The sequence below is a fragment of the Melanostigma gelatinosum genome (assembly GCF_949748355.1).
Source record: "Melanostigma gelatinosum genome assembly, chromosome: 6".
NCBI lineage: Eukaryota > Metazoa > Chordata > Actinopteri > Perciformes > Zoarcidae > Melanostigma > Melanostigma gelatinosum.
In genome coordinates this window covers 6,141,059-6,161,138 of record NC_136639.1, presented here as the reverse complement: position 1 = coordinate 6,161,138, position 20,080 = coordinate 6,141,059, and the positions used below count along the sequence as shown (strand labels likewise).

Genomic DNA, 20,080 nt, shown 5'->3' with positions numbered 1-20,080 from the left:
CCGACCAGTTCATTACGCATCCACACGACGCAGAGGCGTTTTCCCGTGGTGCATGATGGTCATTGCAGTTTACGGTTGTTTGTTTATTCAGGGCGGACCCTCTCTTTTCAGCAGGGATCAAGGGTCTTGTTTTTTTTAACATTTACCGACCACCATCGTACTCAAGATGGAAATGTGAAGAGCTGAAAACTGTATTTAAGTTGCAGCGCTATTATTTCCTGCACGTCGGCGGCTTCTGGGCAAAGTAAGACGAAGGGTTGTTGATTTACGATAGCAAGCTAACGGTAGCTAAGTTAATGTTAGCCAATGTTGGCATTATTTATGTTTCTGACGCCTTCATCTTTTTTGGCATTTATGGATGTTGTAAGTTATTATTTCAAGATTCGATCAAAGTTTAATAATTCAGGCTCTTCTGAAATGTGCAATAGTGACCCAGTTATAGGTGACCTGGTCTACATTTAGCCCAAATCAATGCCAACATTGACTTTGATTGTGTGAGTGTTGATAATGTTGTACACATTATTCCCACTATTTAGTTTATTATACTTGTATAACTATGTTATAATTAGATATGGTCAGGAATGTGTTTTGGGGCGGCTTGGGGAGGGGGACACTATTTATATGCGGACTCTCACATGCATCAATGCAGATGGATTGAAATATCTTGTTTTCCAGGATGAGGATTCTTCAAGCCATTGACAGCCTGCTCCTGAAAGAGTTGAAGTCATGTCGTGCAAAAGAGTACAACTTTCTTCCCAGAGAGACTGGCCTGAGGATGATGGAGTCAGCTTCCACAGAGGTGAGCCACGTTTACATATCTTTGGTGTCGATGCAGGCTTATGGGATTGCTAAAATGATATTCATTTTACCAGCGATGTCAATCTAATGTATCGTGGTATATTTTCAGAATCACAGCGGAGTGTCTGCGAAATGCAGGGACACCAGAGTGGAAGAACTGTGGGGTCTGACCAGTTTCTTTGGCTACAGCACTCAAACATTTGTTCAAGCTGTCAATTTGCTTGATAGATTCCTCACCATTATGAAGGTAGGAATATAGTGTTGTTTCAAGTTACAACTTTGGATGTTTTGCATCACCAGTAAGAAGGAAACCACAAAGACTTTGTTTAACCGTGAATCATGGGATGTGGACTCACACTCTCCCTATTGTCCTTGTGTCAGGTGCAGCCCAAACACTTGCCCTGTATTGGAGTCTGCTGTCTTCACATTGCAGCGAAAATGGTCGAGGAAGAGAACAATGTCTCGCCCACCCACGAACTCATTCGCATCAGCCAAAGCAAGTTCACTGTGTCCGACCTGTGTCGCATGGAGAAGATCATCTCAGAGAAGCTCAGTGTGGAGCCCGAAGCAGTGACGGCTTTAACTTTTCTTCGCCTCTACTACCCAACCTTCACGATCCTGCCTGCTGAAAGGTAAACATTTAATTTAATTGTGCGCACTCGTGTTGTTACTGCAGATGCATTGCTCCAGTTGGTATGGAGTTGGTCAAATAGATTCTGCTTTTTGAGCTTTGTACTGGCGGGTCACATTAGGATTCCCTCTATATTTTAAGGGAGGAGATCCCAAGCATTGGGAGACTGGAAGCCCAGCTTAAAGCCTGCTTATGCCGACTTGTTTTCTCTAAAGCAAAAGTAAGGATTGTTCTCAGGCGACAATTTCACAGTATATTAGCGTTCACACTTTGAGTCCCAGGACTTACTGATATGCTACTTTTCTCGTTTACAGCCATCAGTGCTGGCACTGTCCCTCATTGCTCAGGAGTTTGAAGCCCTCCAGTCCATCACCTTGTCCAAGATTGTACAGCAATTCCAAAGACACCTAAAGGTATACAAATATTTTTTTTCTCAATTCATTTAGATTTTTTGCTCTGGAAAATGTCTGCATATATAGTGAAACATGGCCATCACATGTTATTAGAAGAATATCATGTGAGAAGAATGTTTTCTCTGTCCAATAGTCTAAAACATCATTTCTTAAGTCCCTCAGCTTTGTATTATAAATAATTTGAAATTGTACAATGTGGCATGTCAGTGTCACGGTCTGATCACACGCACGTATAGTATGTGGAAAAACACTTGTTGATGACGGTGCAGTTAAAGACTATTTCTGTCTGCAGCCTCTCAGATGTTTCCTGTTTGTCTTCTTCCCAGATCAGCGACAGCGAGCTGCTCCACTGGAAGGAACTCGTGGCCGAATGCATGACTGAATACTGCTCAAGCGAATGTAACAAACCAGACAACAAAAAACTTGTTTGGATCGTTTCCAGGCGAACGGCCCAAAATCTTAAGGCCAATCACGTCAGTGTGCCCGGCCTGCCAACTATTCCTGAGGGCATCTGGGACGAGAGTGAGAGGTTAATCGTCCCGTTTTTCCATTTCCTTCATGCTGAATTTCCTTTGAATAAACTGTGCTATGATGATGAGATATTGAGGAAGCGGTCTTTCCTGAATGCCAATAGACTCATTTTTAAGTCCTCAAATTCATGACTCAGCAAAATCACAGCTAGTAACAGTAATTAAAGACAATACGTTTTATTTTCGAGTTGAACTGTATCCATGAATGGTTAAGTGAGTACTGGAGTAGACAGTCTTACCAACCCAAAAGCCTTAATTTGCTAAAATCATCATTCTGTCATTTATTACCTTAGTTGATATCACTCTGAACTATGGCTGCACCTAACAACTTCTTTCTCCGTTGAGTCGTCCGTATCATGAGTCTGTAAAATGTCAACAAATAGTGCAGACGGGCCATCACAGTTCAACAGAACCCGAGTTGACATCTTCAAATGTCTTGTTTTGTATGACGAAGAGATTCAGTTCATAATACAAAACAGCAAAAAAACAAAAGCTCTCATGTCAGAGAAGCTGGAACAAGTGAAACTTGATGTTTCCTCTTGAGACATGACTTAAATATTTGATGAATCATCAAAATTGTTGTAGATTAAAGGGGATTTCCAGCAATGTTGTACTGCACAATAGCATCTTTTCATGAGACCCTGCCTGTAAATAGCCACATCTTTTAAACTCCACCCTTCGGTTTTTTTGAACATTTTTCTCCAAGCCAAAGCAGAGACGACACCAGAGTTATTTTCTCGGAGTTCACCTCCAGAACCACAGAAGACATCTGTCCGTTCACTCGTTGATTCATCGGCTACTTGTTTCAGCTCTATGAAGCACTGAGTATTAATGGCCTCCTCTTCTCTCTTAGTGAGGACTCCTGTGAGGACATGAGCTGTGGAGAGGAAAGCCCGTGCGGCTCGCCAGGAAGTGACGGCGAAGGAGCCTTCTTCCCCTCCACCTTTCTCAACCGCAAAAAGTGACGTGTCGTCATTGTGCAGTGGGGACGGTTTGTCCTCCAAACTGTATCCGATTTAAGGTAGTCACCATGTTTCTGAGCAACTTGTCCTACCACCTTAGGTACGACAAGTGGCGGGTTTTAATCATTAAGTGCCTGTGTTGATTCAGTTTCCTGTCGTTTTTTTTATGTTTAAAAAGAATACATATCCTATAAATGGAAAATTGCAATATCTTGGCAGCTTGACGGTAATGCGTCTGAATGTCTTTTTCCGAGATGTTCTCTTTGTGTTTTGTTTGTGACCGAGCTCGGCACATTCATGGAGAATCCGTGAAGCACAAGGGATAACTTGTGGTACACTCACTGTTGAATACCATCGAACACACTACCACATCCTCCATCTTTTTTTAAACCTGTTTTCCTACTCAATATCTACAAATATAAAGTATTCCGCTAGAATATATTACACATATGTATACAATATGACATCTTAGTGTGAAAATACCAGATTGTTTATGCATGGGTACATTGAAATATGTGATTATGAATGGATGTTGTTTATGTTTACCAAAATAAGCTCATTGTAAAAAGAAAAAAATGTTGAAAAAAATGTATATAAAATGTAAAAAAGAAAGAAGGAACAAATTGTATGTTTTGTGAACTCTACATACGTCTGTTGTATTTGGATATCATGTGGAAGATGTTGGAAGGGTCAGAAAAAATCCCTCCAAATAAAAGAAGTGCTTTTCATCCTCTTGTTTTCACTTGCTTGTGTTTTGAATTGTCCACTAGTGGTGAACTGGGGTGCTGCCAAAAAATGTGGCATTGATATAGCATGGCAACTCTTTGAGAGCAATCTGAAACACTGACTTATTCTGGTTCACTTAAAAGTCATATCGAGAAGAACTGTAACATGAGATGATTTAATCATATTTTAAAATGTGTCCTCATGACAAACAAACCACATGCTGAAGGGACGGGACTTCATTTGATATCCTGCAGTATAATTCATGCATGACACCCTCAGGAGTTATGCATCAAGCATGTCTTCCTGTTGCATTCAAAATGTCATAAGTATATACTCACTATGCAGAACTGCCTATTTCACAATAATATTTATTATATTATTGGGTGACAATTATTGATGCATTAATGCATACACCTAATGTCGCAGCTGATCACTTTATGCACTGCTCCATATCTTAGAAAATGATAATCATTGTTTGTTGATTATTTTAATATTAATGATCTGAATCTACAATCTAAACTAACTAGCTGTGAAACAAATGTTTTTTTACAAAAGTAAAAAGTACAACATTCCTTTCCTTCCATAAGGAATGACTCAAGTAAAGTACCTCAAATTCATTCAAAACCAATGGAAGAAGTACTCAAATCTTCTGCTTGAGTCTTGCATTCAAAATGTACCTTTAGTAATCGTACAAAAGTATTAACGTCTAACGTTTAAACATAATTATTAATGCATCCATGTGTGCATTACTTTATGTTACCGTTGGTAAAGGGGAGTTCATTTGTGTATTATTTTAACTTACTGCTCCTCCCTGGGGGTCAGTCTCATCCTAACCAATAATGACACATTCCTTTGTATTTGTTTTAAAAGCTATAGTATAAAGAAACAACACGTGGAAATGCTCGTAAAGCACAAGCCCCTCAAATGTACTTGAGTAATGCTCGGATTAAAGACCAGAGGACAAGTTAGTGGATTTGTGTGATTTTTTCCTCCCCCATCTCTCTATTTCAATCCCATTCAATTCATTATTGGACAAGCTTTCCTTTATGCTGAGAGCTGCAGTGTGTGTGTGTGTGTGTGTGTGCGTGCGTGTGCGTGCGTGTGTGTGCGTGTGTGTGAGAGAGGAGCTGGTGGTGATGCTGCTGCTCCTCGTGGTAGACAGGGCTTGTATTGTAGCGGGCTGGGTGTGTTGACACGCATTTCTGCTCCATCTCCATGATTAAACCGGCAGCCTGGAGGGGAGTTTCCGCGGAGAGTTTAAGCAGCAGCAGCAGCAGCAGCAGCAGAAGCAGAAGCAGAAGCAGAAGCAGAAGCAGTCAGAAGGAATGAAAGAGGACCGAGCCGCGGCATCTCCACCATGCAGACGACTACCACCACCAGCCGTCCATTTTATTCGATTATATGAGCCCACGAGCGCCCGTTTGTCTGTATCTCGGAGGCAGGCAGTGTGCCGACCCGGCGATTACAACATAGGCCAACGCCTCGCTGCAGCTTCATACAGGGAATGAAAACGCACCCAAGATGGTCCGCATCGCCAAGGCCCTGGGTTTGGTTATTCTGTGCGTCGCCGTGCTCATACTGTCGCTCATCAGCTATGTGTCCCTTAGAAGAGACAGCCTCTTCGGCTCCTCCAAATACTACACGGGAGGCCCGCGGATCATGTTCCACGCAGGATTTCGGTGAGTGATATTCGTGGTTGTGATGCAGAAAATTGGTGTTGTTGTGAATGTAAACACAGAGGAGTCGGGCCTTGTGTGCACGATTCAACCTGGATGTGATGTACCAGCTCAACTCATCACTTTCCCCCTCAATTTGGGCCAAATGCTTCCTGTCAATCAAACGATGGTGAGCTGTCCGAGGTGCTGATGTTGTTGCTATGGGCGATGCATGTCGTAACAGTACTTGTACTGTAAACGCTTGAATCATCAGCAACATCACATCCAATTGAAGCAGCTCAAAATACATTTTTCTCAAGTGCTGTGTTGAAGTATAATTGTTCAGTACTTTCTCGATATTTTAAGGGAAATATTGTATTTTTTACACCGCTACATTGTATCTTTCTCTATACTTCTCCTGTACACAATACATTTCAGAGGGAGATATTTTACTTTTCCATCCATCTAATCTGCCGTTGTAAATGTTAGTAAATTGTCAACAAATGGATTTTGGTCCACATCCGATGCAGACCTTTTCCATGAGCAGTCCAAAGGGTCCAACCAGTCAAAGTCATTTTCCACAACCTGGCAACCCGAACGTTATTGACCCATAAAATCAGATTAATGAATTAGAGATGAATGAATTGCTTTAGATGTATTAAAATGGGTTTCCACTGCTGTTACATTTACGAGATTAAAACACATATTTGTTAAACATAGAGAATCAGAATCTGATGATTTCTAAGGAGTATGTGATTATGTCCAACATTAATGGTTTTTGGTGGCTTTATGAAAAAACTTCTTGTTTTCCTCAGAATAACCAGAATGTGGATCTCTTGTTTTAATACCTCAGAAAAAATATTAATACCAAAATATCATTAATCCTCTTTAAAACAAGACCAAACAAAAACAAACAAGAGAGTAGTTCACACAATGGAGTCTCAGGTTTATATGTCTTATGATGTTTTTCCACAGGTCTCAGTTTGCCATGAATTTTCTGGACCCCTCCTTCATCCCGTTAACGAACGCCCTGAATGAGGAGCTCCAAGGAAAACCGTCCAAATGGAAGTTCAACAAGACGGCCTTTTATCTGCAGAAGTGAGAAATTTTAATTCTGAACTATTTTCCACTCTATCTCTTCTTCTTCTTCTTCTTCTTCTTCTTCTTCTTCTTCTTCTTCTTCTTCTTCTTCTTCTTCTTCTTCTTCTTCTTCTTCTTTTAGTATGTGTCTTCTTGCAGGATAAACAGTAGGGGTTGCGTTGTCAGAGCTTACGTTAAAGGGAATAACAATAAGATCCTGCTTTTACACATTAATGTGTGAGTATTAATAATCCAACATCCTATATATATGATTTATTATATACTATTTTCTTCTTTGCAGTATTGCTGCTATTACTAAAGTAAAAGATCTGAGTACTTCTTTCACTTCTGCCTGTCCCAGTGTTAAAGTGTTTTTGTCTCTTTTCAGGAAAGATATCTTCAGCTACATCGACATTCCCACCAACTTCTCCCTCACAAAGAACAGCGTGCGTGTTGGCCAGCTGATGCACTTTGACTACTCCAGCCACAAGTACGTCTTCTCCATCAGCAACAACCTGAAGTCCCTGCTCCCAGACTCCTCTCCCATCCACAACAAGCACTACAGCATGTGCGCCGTGGTGGGCAACAGCGGCATCCTGACAGGAAGCCACTGCGGCCCTGAGATCGACCAGGCCGACTTTGTGTTCCGCTGCAACTTCGCCCCCACGGAGATCTACTCCAAGGACGTGGGCAAGAAGACCAACCTCACCACCTTCAACCCCAGCATCCTGGAGAGGTACTACAATAACCTGCTGACCATTCAAGACAGGAATAATTTCTTCCTCAACCTGAAGAAGCTGGAGGGAGCCATCCTGTGGATCCCTGCCTTCTTCCTCCACACCTCAGCCACAGTAACCAGGACCCTGGTGGACTTCTTTGTGGAGCACAAGGGACAGCTGAAAGTCGAACTGGCCTGGCCGGGAAACATCATGCACGATGTCAACAAGTAAGAGTGTTGATCTGATTGGTAGTGTAGATTTTGTCAACAGACGTGACTTAGCTAACTGGAAAGTATAATCAGGGCCACAACTCTGGAGTTTACATTTAACAGTTGAAAACGTACCCATGGTGGATTTTACTTTACTTTAGTTGCTTTCATTTGACTACTTTTAGGCCAACAAGATTAATATGTAAAGACGTTGCACTGGGTATTGCTTATATAGTATACCTTATTTTAGGGAATATTAACATGTTACAGTAGAACAAACTGCTGTTAAATACTACATTTTAAATTGATATGGCAACTTTGTTAACAGTTGCCTCTTTACACATCCATCAGAGTAACATTAGCATTCACTTGCAAGTGTATGCTTATGTAGTGGAGTAGAAGTACAACATTGCATAAAATGGAAATACTTAAGTGAAGCACAAGTATCTCAAATTTGCAATTAAGCAAAGTACTATACTTGAGTCTGCATATAGACATAAGGGAAGTGGGACTATGGTGGATTATGGTGATGAAGGATTAATCGTGGTATTCTGCTCTCAGAGGTGTTTTAATATAATGTCTAATTTTGGTGGTTCACTTGTCCCCCCCCCCCCTTCCACACAGATACTGGAAGACTAAAAACCTCTCCCCGAAACGTCTCAGCACGGGGATCCTGATGTACACGCTGGCGTCCGCCATGTGCGACGAGATCCATCTCTACGGCTTCTGGCCCTTCGGCTGGGACCCCAACACGGGCAATGATCTGCCTTACCACTACTACGACAAGAAAGGGACCAAATTCACCACCAAGTGGCAGGAGACCCACCAGCTGCCCAGCGAGTTCAAGCTGCTCTACAAGCTGCACAGGGAAGGTGTGATCAAACTCAGCCTGACGCACTGCTCCTAGACATGCAGTGGTTTTTAAGAGGCCACTCCAGAGACCCAGATACATCCGCTCTGCTCAAAACGTCTGTTGTGATCCACGATGCATGATAAGTGTTACGGCAATTTACGACACCCTCTTTCGACAAACACACACTCACATCGCGCTGTAATGTCACATGAAGATGTCACAGCGTTGTCACTCATTTATTCGGTATATGGTTGTCTTCAGCACTACACAGTTCGGACTTTTTACGCTGCTCTGTTGCTTCCATTGCGCTCCTTTGCATGGCTGCTGGCCGTGGCTAAACAGCACGAACAGAACTATTGTAACTGGAGTTTGCGGGGGGGGATTCAACGCAAAGTCAAATCTTCCAGTTCTGTTTAACACAGTGTTGATTGATTAATAGCCTTTTACAACAGTATACTGATTCTGTACACTGAAATCACTGCCTAATCTCAGGGAAGGAGTTAGATCAGTGTTTTTTTGTAATCAGATTCAAGGCCTCAAGAGAGGTGAATTTCCTGTTTTCAGGCCTTTGTCCCCCAGTCTGACAATCTGCACTGCTCTGGAAGATGGTATTTGTTTACTGTACCCTATATATATACCGTATATATCTATAAATATATATGTACCGTATTTATATATGTGTACTTGCGTGTCTTTTATTTTCTGTAGACAGTGTGACTGTCTACTTCAAATGTTTTGGAGATTCTTCAAAATTTTTGGAATGATGTTTGACATTCCAACAACAAGCCATAAATTCATAGACGGACGATAGTGTGTTTTCATTAGAATGCAGAATTTTAGAAAGTGGTATCGGCCTACATTAGGTTTTGAGACGATAAGACATTTAAAAACATCTTCCAACAAGTCTATTGCCACGCTAGTAGCTACATTTAAGTCACAGAAACTTGATTTTCTAAAAGAGAAATACCTAAAATGTTGTTTACCTCACTAACGTTACTTGCATATCATATTGTATGTTTTGCATTTTTGTGACGTGCAATTTCATATCTCCAAAGTTTACATTATTGCACAGTTCAGGTGTGTCAAATCAATATGATCTTCTTTACTCTTAAACCTAAACAGGTCTTATATTAGCAAGCTAACATTAGCTTTGTCAGTTAGTTCAATTAGCGATGCCAAAACTATTACACCTGCAGTTTAATGAGTGTAAATATCTACAGTAGTAACAGCTAATATGTCAGATACAGCAGTTGTAAAAGCTGTTTTGATTGAGTAAACGAGCGGGAGCAGAGGATACCACAGTTTCTTGTGACCTAAATCATGGCGCTAACGTGGCGAAAAACATCAGGAAATACAACATTTTCGGTAGTTTCAACAACTAAGGTTTACCACTATTTCAATTACGACAAATACTAAAGATAATACACTATTTATTATACAGATTTTGTTGACAGAGGGAAAAGTTATTTATTCAACCGTAACCGTATTGATTCCAATATTTGTGACGTAAAACGAAGCGATGAATGAATGTCATATGACTTACTGCATCTGGTATAAAGAGCATGACCCATTTAAATGACATTGCATGTGAAGCACAAACAAACATGTTAGGCTCGTTTTATACAACCTTTTTGAAGATTGTTTTGAGGGTAAAAATTCAGTCCTTCGCTATTGTTTGTATTCCTGCTGGTGTATTCCTTAAGAATATCACCAGTGTCCTTTTATAAGAGGCGTTTGAAAGCTAAAAGTAGAACCCTAATATATTCCACATGGGACCAAACTACAGATCAACTGAAAAATGAACAAGCTTTATTTTTTGTAACTGTAGATAATCTTGGGTTCTCAAAAAAAAATCCACACCCTGTCATGCCAGACTGACGCAGACTGGTGGATATGGGGGGGGGGGGGGGGTGAAGCCGGCCACATGACTCGTCTCATGACTCTGAAACATGTGCTCCTCGTTGTAAACTCTCTGGTTTAGGCTGAGGTTTAATACACGGAGCAATGCAGGGATTTGCATTTACCAGATCGTAGTGCGTCTCATTCAGATTGAGCATGGTAGGAGTTTGCTAGACATCCCGTCCCACACAAAGCGTGTCTTTATGTCCGTCTCCTTGAGACAAGATGAACATTTCAGATTCATGTGTCTCGTCTCCGAATCACAGTGCAGTCGCCACTATGAAAATACATAACTGATAAAAAAAAACGTTTGTTTTGCTGAATTGTAGGCCATTTAATATGTCATAGATGTGTACATTTAAGGATAATCTCCGTACTCCGTCTTGAGGAATGTTTTGTAGGTACACCAAAGACCTCGTGTTCAAAGGAGAAATATTAGCTTGATACAGATTGTTCGGGGATTTTGGAAGATGTATGACAACAAACAAGTATTATTGTATAAGAAATCACTTTTTTGATGTTGAATTTGATGTTGAATCACACTTTTTGTGGCACACAAATCATTTTAAACTTTTAGATTGTTTGGCTTCAAGCCAAATTCATGTGGTGGTTTTTTCTTTGTGACTCCATGAATGTTGGAAAAATCCACTGACATGAATGCAGGTCATTTTACGTTTCTGTCTTATTTTAATCAAAATCAATGTATAGAATGTGTGTAAACAATAATGATGCTAACAAAGTCTGTGAGGATTGTATTTCCAGTCTGAATACCGGTCTAGCTTTTAGTGCATTACATGTAAATGACAATACAGTGACATATACATAACCGAAACAAATGTCTTTATTCCAAACGCAGCACTATACAGGATTTGTTCCAACAACCCTTTAACATTCTTGTACTTGTGTTCGATCTGCATGGCAACTTTGTTCCATAATGCATAAAAAAGCTTGGCTGCTTATGTACATGTCGTAAAAAAAAAAGTCACAGATCATGTAAGTGACTTTGCTATCTTGGTTGTTCAAACAAAAACGATTATTCATTTAAGAAATGTAACCATGTCTTAAATGTTTTTCGATTATGCTCCATGATACATATACGTTATGTGCCTGCATATTCCTTCCATCAATGCCTCAATGTGTCAAATAAAAACAGTATTTTTCTCTGATAATGAATTGACTTTTCTTTCTGAATAACAACCACTTGGTGCATTAAAAACATCGCAGTTCTTTTACAACAATACCAATAGTCGCTTACGATATACAATTTGGTTATCTTGTACTCCTTTCCTTCCTCTCTCTCGCTCTTCTCACAATGCACAAGCTGTGAATAAATAACGTGACAGACAGCAGATGTCAAGTGAGGAATTCACACCGTAATAACAATATTGGGCCCCATTTCCTCTCCAGTATGGGTAATCTATCAGTTGACTTTGAGATCACACCTAGCAGGCACCCTGGTGAAGCTCCAGCAAGCAGCAGCATTTCAAAAACACAGTGTGAAAAGAGTGTGAAAAGAGTGGCTGCTGGTGGTAACATCAGCAGGCACACGTCCTACTGACAGGAGCCTCCTCGACATGGCTGGTGACGGGGCTGCCGATGGGTTCAGAGCTGGGGCCCCTGGGAGTGCTCTGCTCCATCCTCTTCATCACCAAGTCCAGGAGGGTGGTCACCGCCTGGTCCACGTCAACACCCGTCACTGCACTCGTCTCAAAGTAGGGGATGCTGACGAGAACCGAGAGAGGAGTTTATTGACGTGTGTGTGTGGTTCTCAACCTTTTTTTCTGCCTTTCAACCCTTGTTAAATAGTTTGCACATGTCTATTGGTCCTGAGTAGTTCAAACATAACGTTTTATTGTGAATCAAATATTCAACCCTCAGGAGGAAGATGAGTGGGGGAAGGTGGAAAGCGACATCAGTGATATTCATCTCCACTACACTTCACACACTGCCTTTAACATGTGCTGTCTCCAACAAACAATAGTGCTGTATGTAATGCCTCACCCGTATCTGTCTGCCAGATCTTTGACCTGTCTCGCATGAACATCCCTCACATCCCTCAGGTCTGCCTTGGTGCCCACCAGCACCACGTCTGGACTATCACAGTACGCGTTGGCCTGCAGCTGACCTGAACCGACACAGAGGAAGTCATTTAAACCCATGAAATGCAAATAGACGCGCATGAGCAGACTCTGTGTTCGTCAAGTTTCTCAAACTCTCTCTCAACTTCGCAACTCATTCTTAGCGGCAACACGAGAGAAAACATTGATCCAAAAGAGTGTTGAGCTGCAGCAGAGCAGTGCTGCTGAGATGACACATACTCATCCAGTTCCTGAGGTTGAGGAAACTTTGCTGATTGGTCAAGTCGAACATCAGCAGGAAGCCCATGGCGTCTCTGAAGAAAGTGGTGGTGAGGCTGCGGAACCTGAAAACAGGTTTTTATTTAACTATTTAGCCCAGACAGAAATATCTCAGCAACTGTCGGATACATTTTCATGATATTTTGAAAAGACATTCATGGGCCCCAGACGATGAATCCTATACTGACTTTGGCAACCCCCTGATTCTTCCTCTAGCACCCCCATGAGGTTGAGATTTGTAGAACTGTTGGATGGATTGGCATTAAAAATTTGGTACAGATGGACTGGGATTTTTTGGGAGGGGGCATTAAAGAGACAGGAGCTAAAACGGAACGTTTTCGGAGGGTCAATAAATATATGCAAAGATTTTCTAGTAGATAACCAAAATAAAAGTATGAACCTGGAAATGAACACTCCTTTAATGTTTCCTCTTGTGCCATCACCAGGTCCACCTTGGTTTAATATACATACAGAAAATGTGCCAATGCCGGTCAATGACTTACTGGCTTTTGGCCCATTTATTCTCAGTGTTCCCCACTAGGAGTTGCAGACATTTGGGATTTTAAATGAACACGTCGAATCGTAAAAGATATTGTGAACATGAAGATTAGATTTACCTCTCTTGTCCCGCTGTGTCCCAAAGCTGAAGGTGGACTTTGAAGTTCTTCTCAGTCGTCCCATCAGCACCTGTCCCAGTGTACATCTGAGCCAAAGCGCAGAACAAACCTCTGCACTGAGTTACATGCATTTTAAGTCAAGAATCCTCCTCGTATGCGTGCACCTTAACATGTTAGATACCAAGCATCACTCACCACTCTCTTTTCCCTGAAGTCGATGCCCACTGTGGTTGTGAACTTGCGGTTGAACTTGCTGTCGGTGTAACTGTAGAGGAAGGAGGTCTTTCCCACCCCCGAGTCCCCGAGTGCCAGCAGCTTGACCAGATAGTCATAGTCCCAGTCAGCCATAGTGCAGCAGAGTGCTCAACCTGCCACAAAGGTGCACTCACAGTACAATGATGCTGGTTTGATGGATCATGAACCATGGGAGTTTAGAGAGAGCTTGCACAAGTCAACACTAGCAAAGACATGCAAAACAGTTCCACCTATGAGCTGCAGTGTTCAGTCTAAGTGTGGAAGACCATCACACAGGTTTAGCAGGACGTCATAACTCCCCTACTCATGAGGCTCTGATCAGTGAAGGGGCTAGCACATGACTTGAGCTGGCTTCCACATGAGCAGTCAAATGTCTCGCCAGTTTTCCCCCAGACTTTGCTGAGTGAAAAACACGGGCCTGTTTGGCGGACAGAGCTCCTTTTATTGACTTTAAGGGCTACGGGCAGACGGCTCAACACTGCATGCCACCGCTCGAATCACAGAAACGCTTCGGTTACACTTAACAGCTCAGACAGGCTGTTTGTTATGTAAGAGATGGATGAAGAATGCCATTTATTTCCTTCAGTATATTAAACATTTAGGATGTAGTCATGGTCAACTCTGGCAGGACAACCATGAAATATAGAGTCATTTCCCATGTGCATGTTTAATTGTTGTGTTCTTTGCAATCAGCAGTGTGAGTATGAGTTTAGCAATCAACCTGTAATCAGTCTCAGTGTTTATCTTACAAAACTCTATCAAACACTATTTTGAGGATTTCCTCAGAACACCCTCTGACACAAACAGTTTCACTTAAAATGACGTTAAAAAAAAGTAACCTTACCAGTCTATCCGGAGGAAGTGCCAACACCCATTGAGACGTCGCTCAACTTGTCCTGATTGCCTAAAATAATCTCATTGGTGATGCGATGGCACATCTGAACCTTTTCCCCACAACTTACATGTGATCCAGGGAGGAGTTTCAGGTCAGCAGGAACCGAGCGGGGCTGTGCTTACAGGCCTTGTGTTTTCTGGTATTTCACATGAGGGTTTAAAAAAAAAAAAAAAAAAAAAAAAAAGTGGATGTCAACGAATAATGTGAGCCTCTGTGGATTTCAGTGGAAATCGTCCAACCAAGTAAAGAGGGCCCCACTTCTAGAGGCTAAGCAAAGTAATCCTGCTTCTCCAAACAATGTGAAAACAATAAACCTGAAGCTAAAGACCTCACGTAGGATAGCAGTAAGATTTTGGAATTTACTTTCATCCGTGTTTACAAATAATAAAAGGAGATTTCACAAATGATGTTCAAGGCCCAGACAAATCAAGCAGTTTGGAGATATTTTGAAATCAACATTCAATTTTATAAACAATATATATATACACAATTCTTATTTCCAAAACAGTAACTGACATGCGTATTAATACTGACATACAGGGGTGGACCCACAAATACCAACACCAACTTGGTCAAGCTCAAACTATTTTCTGTTTTTGTTGGGATCAATAGTGGAGCCAAAACATGAATTCTTGACTTTAGAGGCAGTTCACTTTCTAAAGCATTCAACCACTGCTGAGATATACGTTAAAGGCCGTTTTTTAAAGTGCAATGCAATTTTCATATTTTTGGCAAGGTCTTTTAGACTTTTCCCGAATGTTATCGTACATAATGTTGCTGCATTTGTAAGTGATGCATCAGAAATCATTTTCCTGACACCTGTGGTCCTCAATATTTGTGTAGTTGCCTTTTAAATTTAGTGTAGTGTCACCAAAAAAGCCTATTTGCTGCTGTACAGTTAAGCGTTTATTTTATTTTGTCCACGCCCTATACACACATCACCTGAGAACGAGAAATATCATAACAGAAGAGTTTGTCATAAATGAGCTCTCGCAGAAGCTTTGCTTCGCCCTCTAACTGGGTTTGAAATACTTTAACAGATTGTTTGCCTGACTGCCTTTTCCTGCAGCCTTTCTATCTTTGCTCATCAAGCTTCTCCCTGGTTTCCTGGATGAGGGCGTCTTCAGGACCGGCTTCTGTTGCTTCCATCCAGACATCAACTCCTTCTGAACGTCTGGGGGAAGCTCTGAAAACACCTGAGGGTCCACATGTCCTGGGAAGTCACAGTCAGAAGACCGAGAGAATGACGGTCTTCCTTCTTCCGTGACGTTTTCTCCCAGAAATGCACTTGTGCCCTCGGGCCTCTGATTCACGGTATTCGGCCTGCCGGATGGGTCCAATTTCTCCACGGCCTCTTTGATGTCTTTAATATTTTGTGAGTCACTAAATGACTGAGGAGACTTGTTTATTGTTACGTTGGGGACATTGACGACAGCAGGGGAGCTCGTTGAAAGACCGGGGAGAGAGTTCGTGTAGGCAGGAGATAACAGCTCCTTCTGAATTTCCTCAGGGAGAAGCCTGAACACTTCGGGGTCAACATTTGGGGGCAATCGATGCGTCACCGAGATTTTTGGGTCCGACCTCGCTGTGCTGCAGGATTCTTTCTGAAGCGGAGGGTTCTTTACAGCAACAACGGGCCTCTGTTTTCTTTTAAACCCATATAATTCTGCCCCAGAGCTACAAGGGCTTTCTGAGGTGACTGTCTTTTGAGGAGGGGTAGGTTGAGTCATCACGCTGTGTGCGCTCAACTGATGATCCGTATTCCCACTCTGAGAGCAAGCATCCTATTAGAGAAGGAAAGAGGAGGAGGAGAACTAATTATTTTAGGAAACACCATTTCTATGAAGAGAGAATCCTGTAGGCATCATTTAACGGCACAGTGTGACAGAACAAGACCTCTCTCAGCATAAAGTAAGCATTGTATACTGAAGACTTCTTAGGACCTTTTTAATACCACAAAGAATCTCTGTTTCGAGATCATACCATCAAAAGTAAGATGGAAAACCAGTGCCAATTTCAATTTCAATTACATGACAGGTAACGGTAATAAAAAGCCAGATTATGCTAGGTTACGTCACTGTGTTACCTGGCTTTGTGGTGAGAAGATTTGTGTTTTCCTGGGAGACGAGCTGTGTGCGAAGAAAGATGTTATAGAGCCCTTTCCGCTGACGGCGGCTCCCCTGGTCTGCAGGTTACTGAAGCAAACGTTGATGAGAGTGAGGTGGAAGGCGGCGCTGCGGTCCACCATCTTGTGGAAGAGCTTCATGGCCAACGACACCAGCAGGACCGCAGCGTCATCACCGCTGTCTGTAGAAACATGGCAGAAAGCAATGCTTTAATGACGAGCAGAGCAGCTTTTAAAAAGGTCTTTGACAGAATATAAGGACTCAAAAAAGGCATCGTTTGTGAGTTAAAGTTTGACATTATGACAGCGGCTTTGTGCTTATGAACTTCAGCTGCTGTTGTATAAATACTTTCAGGATGGAGAGAACTCCACGGTGCTGAGGTACACTGATAAGAACTGAACAAAATGAGTACATGTATTGCCATCAATGCTAAGGGTTAAATACACTTTAAACCCCGATCAAGCGACAGCACAAGCCATCCTGACCCGTCTCAGGTGGGATGTGTTCTCCTGGTGCGTGAGCTTACCGGAGGTGATCTTCTGTCCTACGTGGTTGGGGATCGGACACTGTCGGCTCTCCCGACTGAACCACTTGTTGGTCGCCGAGTATCTACGGATGGTCAGCCGGAAGGTTTGCGGCTGCCTGCCATCTTTGTGCATCCTAGTTCTCAACAGATGATCTGAGGTTAGAGATTAAGTGGCTCAAGCTTTAAAAGACCCCCCCCCCCCCCCAAATGACAGTTATCTCACCTCTCCAACAGACTGCTCAGGAGTTCTTGAATCTTTTCCAAAACCTCTTTAGTTGAGGACATTTTCTTGAAGGAGTCTTCGTCACTGAGAGACTGAAACATGAAGAGGATGCTAATTAGGGGAAAATAAGGTGAGATTGATCAAATGGGACAACAATTAAGAACTCTGACGACTCAAAGCAACAACAATACCAGCGAGTCAACAGTTACTTTGTTTTGTCACAACAACTTTGAGCTAAGAAGATTCCGGTCGTTTCAGGGATGTCCTCGTCTACCTGAGGGGCTCCGGTGGGGGTGACAGGTGAGTCGTCAACGCCGAGGGCCAGATTCTTCAAGCGCTGGGCACTGGGACCTCCAAACTCCTTCACCAAGTCGTTCAACGGGAAGAGCTGAAGATCTTTCACGCTGACCAATCCCAGGGCTTGAAGTCGCTTCACTGTCTGGTGACCAACCCCTAAAGAATGTATCGCCAGGGACAAAAACACAGCAAAAGAGTTTTGAATTGAAAAATATTCAAGCAATACTAAATAAAGATAACACAGTTACGCATTCTCTGATCATGTGTACCCGGTACTTTGCGGAGACCGCTCAGGCGGCCCATGATGTCGCCGACGTTCTCAGGCAGCAGGGTGGTTTGCTGATTGGGTTTAAAGCTGCCCGCCACCAGTTTGGCCAGCAGCTTGTTCGTGGCGACGCCAGCGCAGCCGGTCAGACCCAGTTTGCTGTGGATGCCGTCTCTTAGCTCCGCCGCCACGTGTGAACCTAAAGCCAACCTCGGATGATCACTGGCTTTAACGTCTGCACCTGGGCAGGAAAAGAAAAACAGAAATCTATCTGTGGTCGTGAAAACATTCATCAACAGAATACAAAAAGTAAACTGTTCATGTGGTGGGAAACTGAGAGTGCAATGCAAATTACGGTTACAGTTAGGGTTTAGCTTCTAGGCTTGTTTCACAACTCATTTCTCGGTTTCCATGAGCCAGATGTACACAGATGCACAGCTACACACAAAGTGTGACCTACTGAGGTGGTTGTAGACGTGTCCTTTAAATGACAAGTTGTTGGACTCCGTCGTCTCTGCTAGCCTTCTTTCTACCATCTTTGTGATGTCCATGAAGTTTTCATCAAATCCAAGCCTCTCTACCAGTGGACAGTAGGACATCAGCAGCTCTGGAAGGAGGACAAGAAAAGGTCAAGAAAGAATGTTAGCAAAAATGTAATTTCACAAATTTACTTTAAACAATCATCAGAGATTAGCGAGAGCTTGATGCACTAATGTGCGGGCTATATAGTATGTGTATAGGAGGAAAGCAGGCAGTAATAGTGGTAGCATTTCTACACTCGTGCCTTTACTCAAACACAAAATATCTTGCCTTTCATTGTGGATATTAGAGGATATTTTAAGTGTCTAGACATATTTTCTGCCTCTTTATTTCTGAGAGACTGACACCAGAACCTGATATTCTGTTATTTTTTTATATATATATATATATTCTTTTCTGCTACCACCTAACAGTAAATGAACCCACAGATGAGATGAGATCTGTTTATTGAGTGTGTTATGGGGTGGATTCTTACTCTGAATGCTAAACCCTGAATCTTTTTCTAACTACTCTACACTTGTAGTCTTAGAATACAGCTTTATTGAGCGGAGAATCCTGCCTACCTGTCAGTTTATATGACATTTCTCGGTAGTGTGTCAGGTCTTCTCCTTTAACCAGCACCAGCTGAGGACATTTCTCCTTAGCATCAGTCACAGACATCAGCTTGGTGACACCCTGATCTCTTGCCACATAGTTGCAGGTGACTATGATGTATTTCTGCTGAATACCTGATGTTATGAGAGACATTTTTGAAACCACGAAAGTATTTTGTTAACTTGAATTATTCCGCCACAGAAGATCTTTTGGAGTGAATCAGTTTACCTAAAGGGACCTCTCTCAGTGCAGGGTTTCTGATCATTTCCACCTGAGCATAGAAGCAGTCCAGGTCAAAATGCAGAATGACTCTGTGAGCAGGTGTTGGTCCTGATGTCTTATTGAGGCTCAGATCTGAAACAAGAGATTATACATACAATGATGACCATCCTACACGTATAGATAGCTGTTATACCGAGCCGTGTATCTATATGCATGCCAAAAAGCCAGATGAAAGCCAGAATATAAACTTTATAGTTAGCCTCCCAGTCTTCATACTTTACCAGAAGCAGCAGTGCTGTATGGGACTGAATCCACGAAGCTGTTATTCCACTCAGCTTCATCCTCTTCCATCTCTTCCTCGCTGTTATCCATTTCAACGCAAATTGTATGTGTTTTGTAGATCTTAATATCCCAGATAAGACTGTTGTTGTGGTTGCGGTACCAAACAGAGAAAATACTCTACTATACGGTTGGTCCCAGTTCGGTTATGTGCAGCAGCGCCCTCTGCCGGCGCGGAGGGATTACTGCGACACAATGAACCGCAATCAATTGTCACGGCAGGAATTGTTTTTTTTGTAATTATCCTGCGTTTAAATTAGTTTTATTTTCCAAAAATATTAATATTAAAAGACAAAAAAGTAATTTAAATTTTGTATTTAATTTAACGGTCGTCTCGCGACTTGAACAG

General features: G+C 42.1%; 4 protein-coding genes across 6 annotated transcripts; 2 read left to right on the top strand and 2 right to left on the bottom strand.

Annotated features, from left to right (window-relative positions):
• The first annotated feature begins 101 nt into the window (after positions 1-101).
• LOC306778121 (cyclin-G2-like) lies at positions 102-4,050 on the top strand. 2 transcript variants are annotated; one of them, XM_079269515.1, is made up of 8 exons: positions 102-244; positions 676-799; positions 908-1,045; positions 1,180-1,430; positions 1,571-1,649; positions 1,744-1,842; positions 2,169-2,371; positions 3,226-4,050. In XM_079269515.1, the coding sequence occupies exons 2-8, from the start codon at positions 677-679 to the stop codon at positions 3,335-3,337; spliced, it is 1,005 nt and encodes a 334-aa protein (XP_079125641.1). In that variant the 5' UTR covers positions 102-244; position 676; the 3' UTR covers positions 3,338-4,050. The 2 variants fall into 2 exon arrangements, with proteins under 2 accessions (XP_079125641.1, XP_079125640.1); XM_079269514.1 differs by having other exon boundaries at positions 2,169-4,050.
• Positions 4,051-5,326: 1,276 nt separating this feature from the next.
• Positions 5,327-8,657, top strand: LOC306778856 (alpha-N-acetylneuraminate alpha-2,8-sialyltransferase ST8SIA3-like). The gene is made up of 4 exons (XM_079270574.1): positions 5,327-5,739; positions 6,691-6,813; positions 7,184-7,741; positions 8,348-8,657. The coding sequence occupies exons 1-4, from the start codon at positions 5,582-5,584 to the stop codon at positions 8,628-8,630; spliced, it is 1,122 nt and encodes a 373-aa protein (XP_079126700.1). The 5' UTR covers positions 5,327-5,581; the 3' UTR covers positions 8,631-8,657.
• Positions 8,658-12,010: 3,353 nt separating this feature from the next.
• LOC306778857 (ras-related protein Rab-27B-like) lies at positions 12,011-13,812 on the bottom strand (the record flags this gene model as incomplete). Its single annotated transcript, XM_079270575.1, has 5 exons — positions 13,645-13,812; positions 13,450-13,535; positions 12,794-12,897; positions 12,477-12,600; positions 12,011-12,197 (listed from the first exon to the last, which is right to left on the bottom strand). The coding sequence occupies exons 1-5, from the start codon at positions 13,795-13,797 to the stop codon at positions 12,011-12,013; spliced, it is 654 nt and encodes a 217-aa protein (XP_079126701.1). The 5' UTR covers positions 13,798-13,812.
• Positions 13,813-15,178: 1,366 nt separating this feature from the next.
• On the bottom strand, positions 15,179-19,782 carry poli (polymerase (DNA directed) iota). 2 transcript variants are annotated; one of them, XM_079269767.1, is made up of 10 exons: positions 19,669-19,782; positions 19,399-19,524; positions 19,140-19,304; positions 18,497-18,643; positions 18,041-18,277; positions 17,749-17,927; positions 17,475-17,566; positions 17,252-17,385; positions 16,686-16,906; positions 15,179-16,383 (listed from the first exon to the last, which is right to left on the bottom strand). In XM_079269767.1, the coding sequence occupies exons 2-10, from the start codon at positions 19,433-19,435 to the stop codon at positions 15,613-15,615; spliced, it is 1,983 nt and encodes a 660-aa protein (XP_079125893.1). In that variant the 5' UTR covers positions 19,436-19,524; positions 19,669-19,782; the 3' UTR covers positions 15,179-15,612. The 2 variants fall into 2 exon arrangements, with proteins under 2 accessions (XP_079125893.1, XP_079125892.1); XM_079269766.1 differs by having other exon boundaries at positions 19,674-19,779.
• Positions 19,783-20,080: the final 298 nt, after the last annotated feature.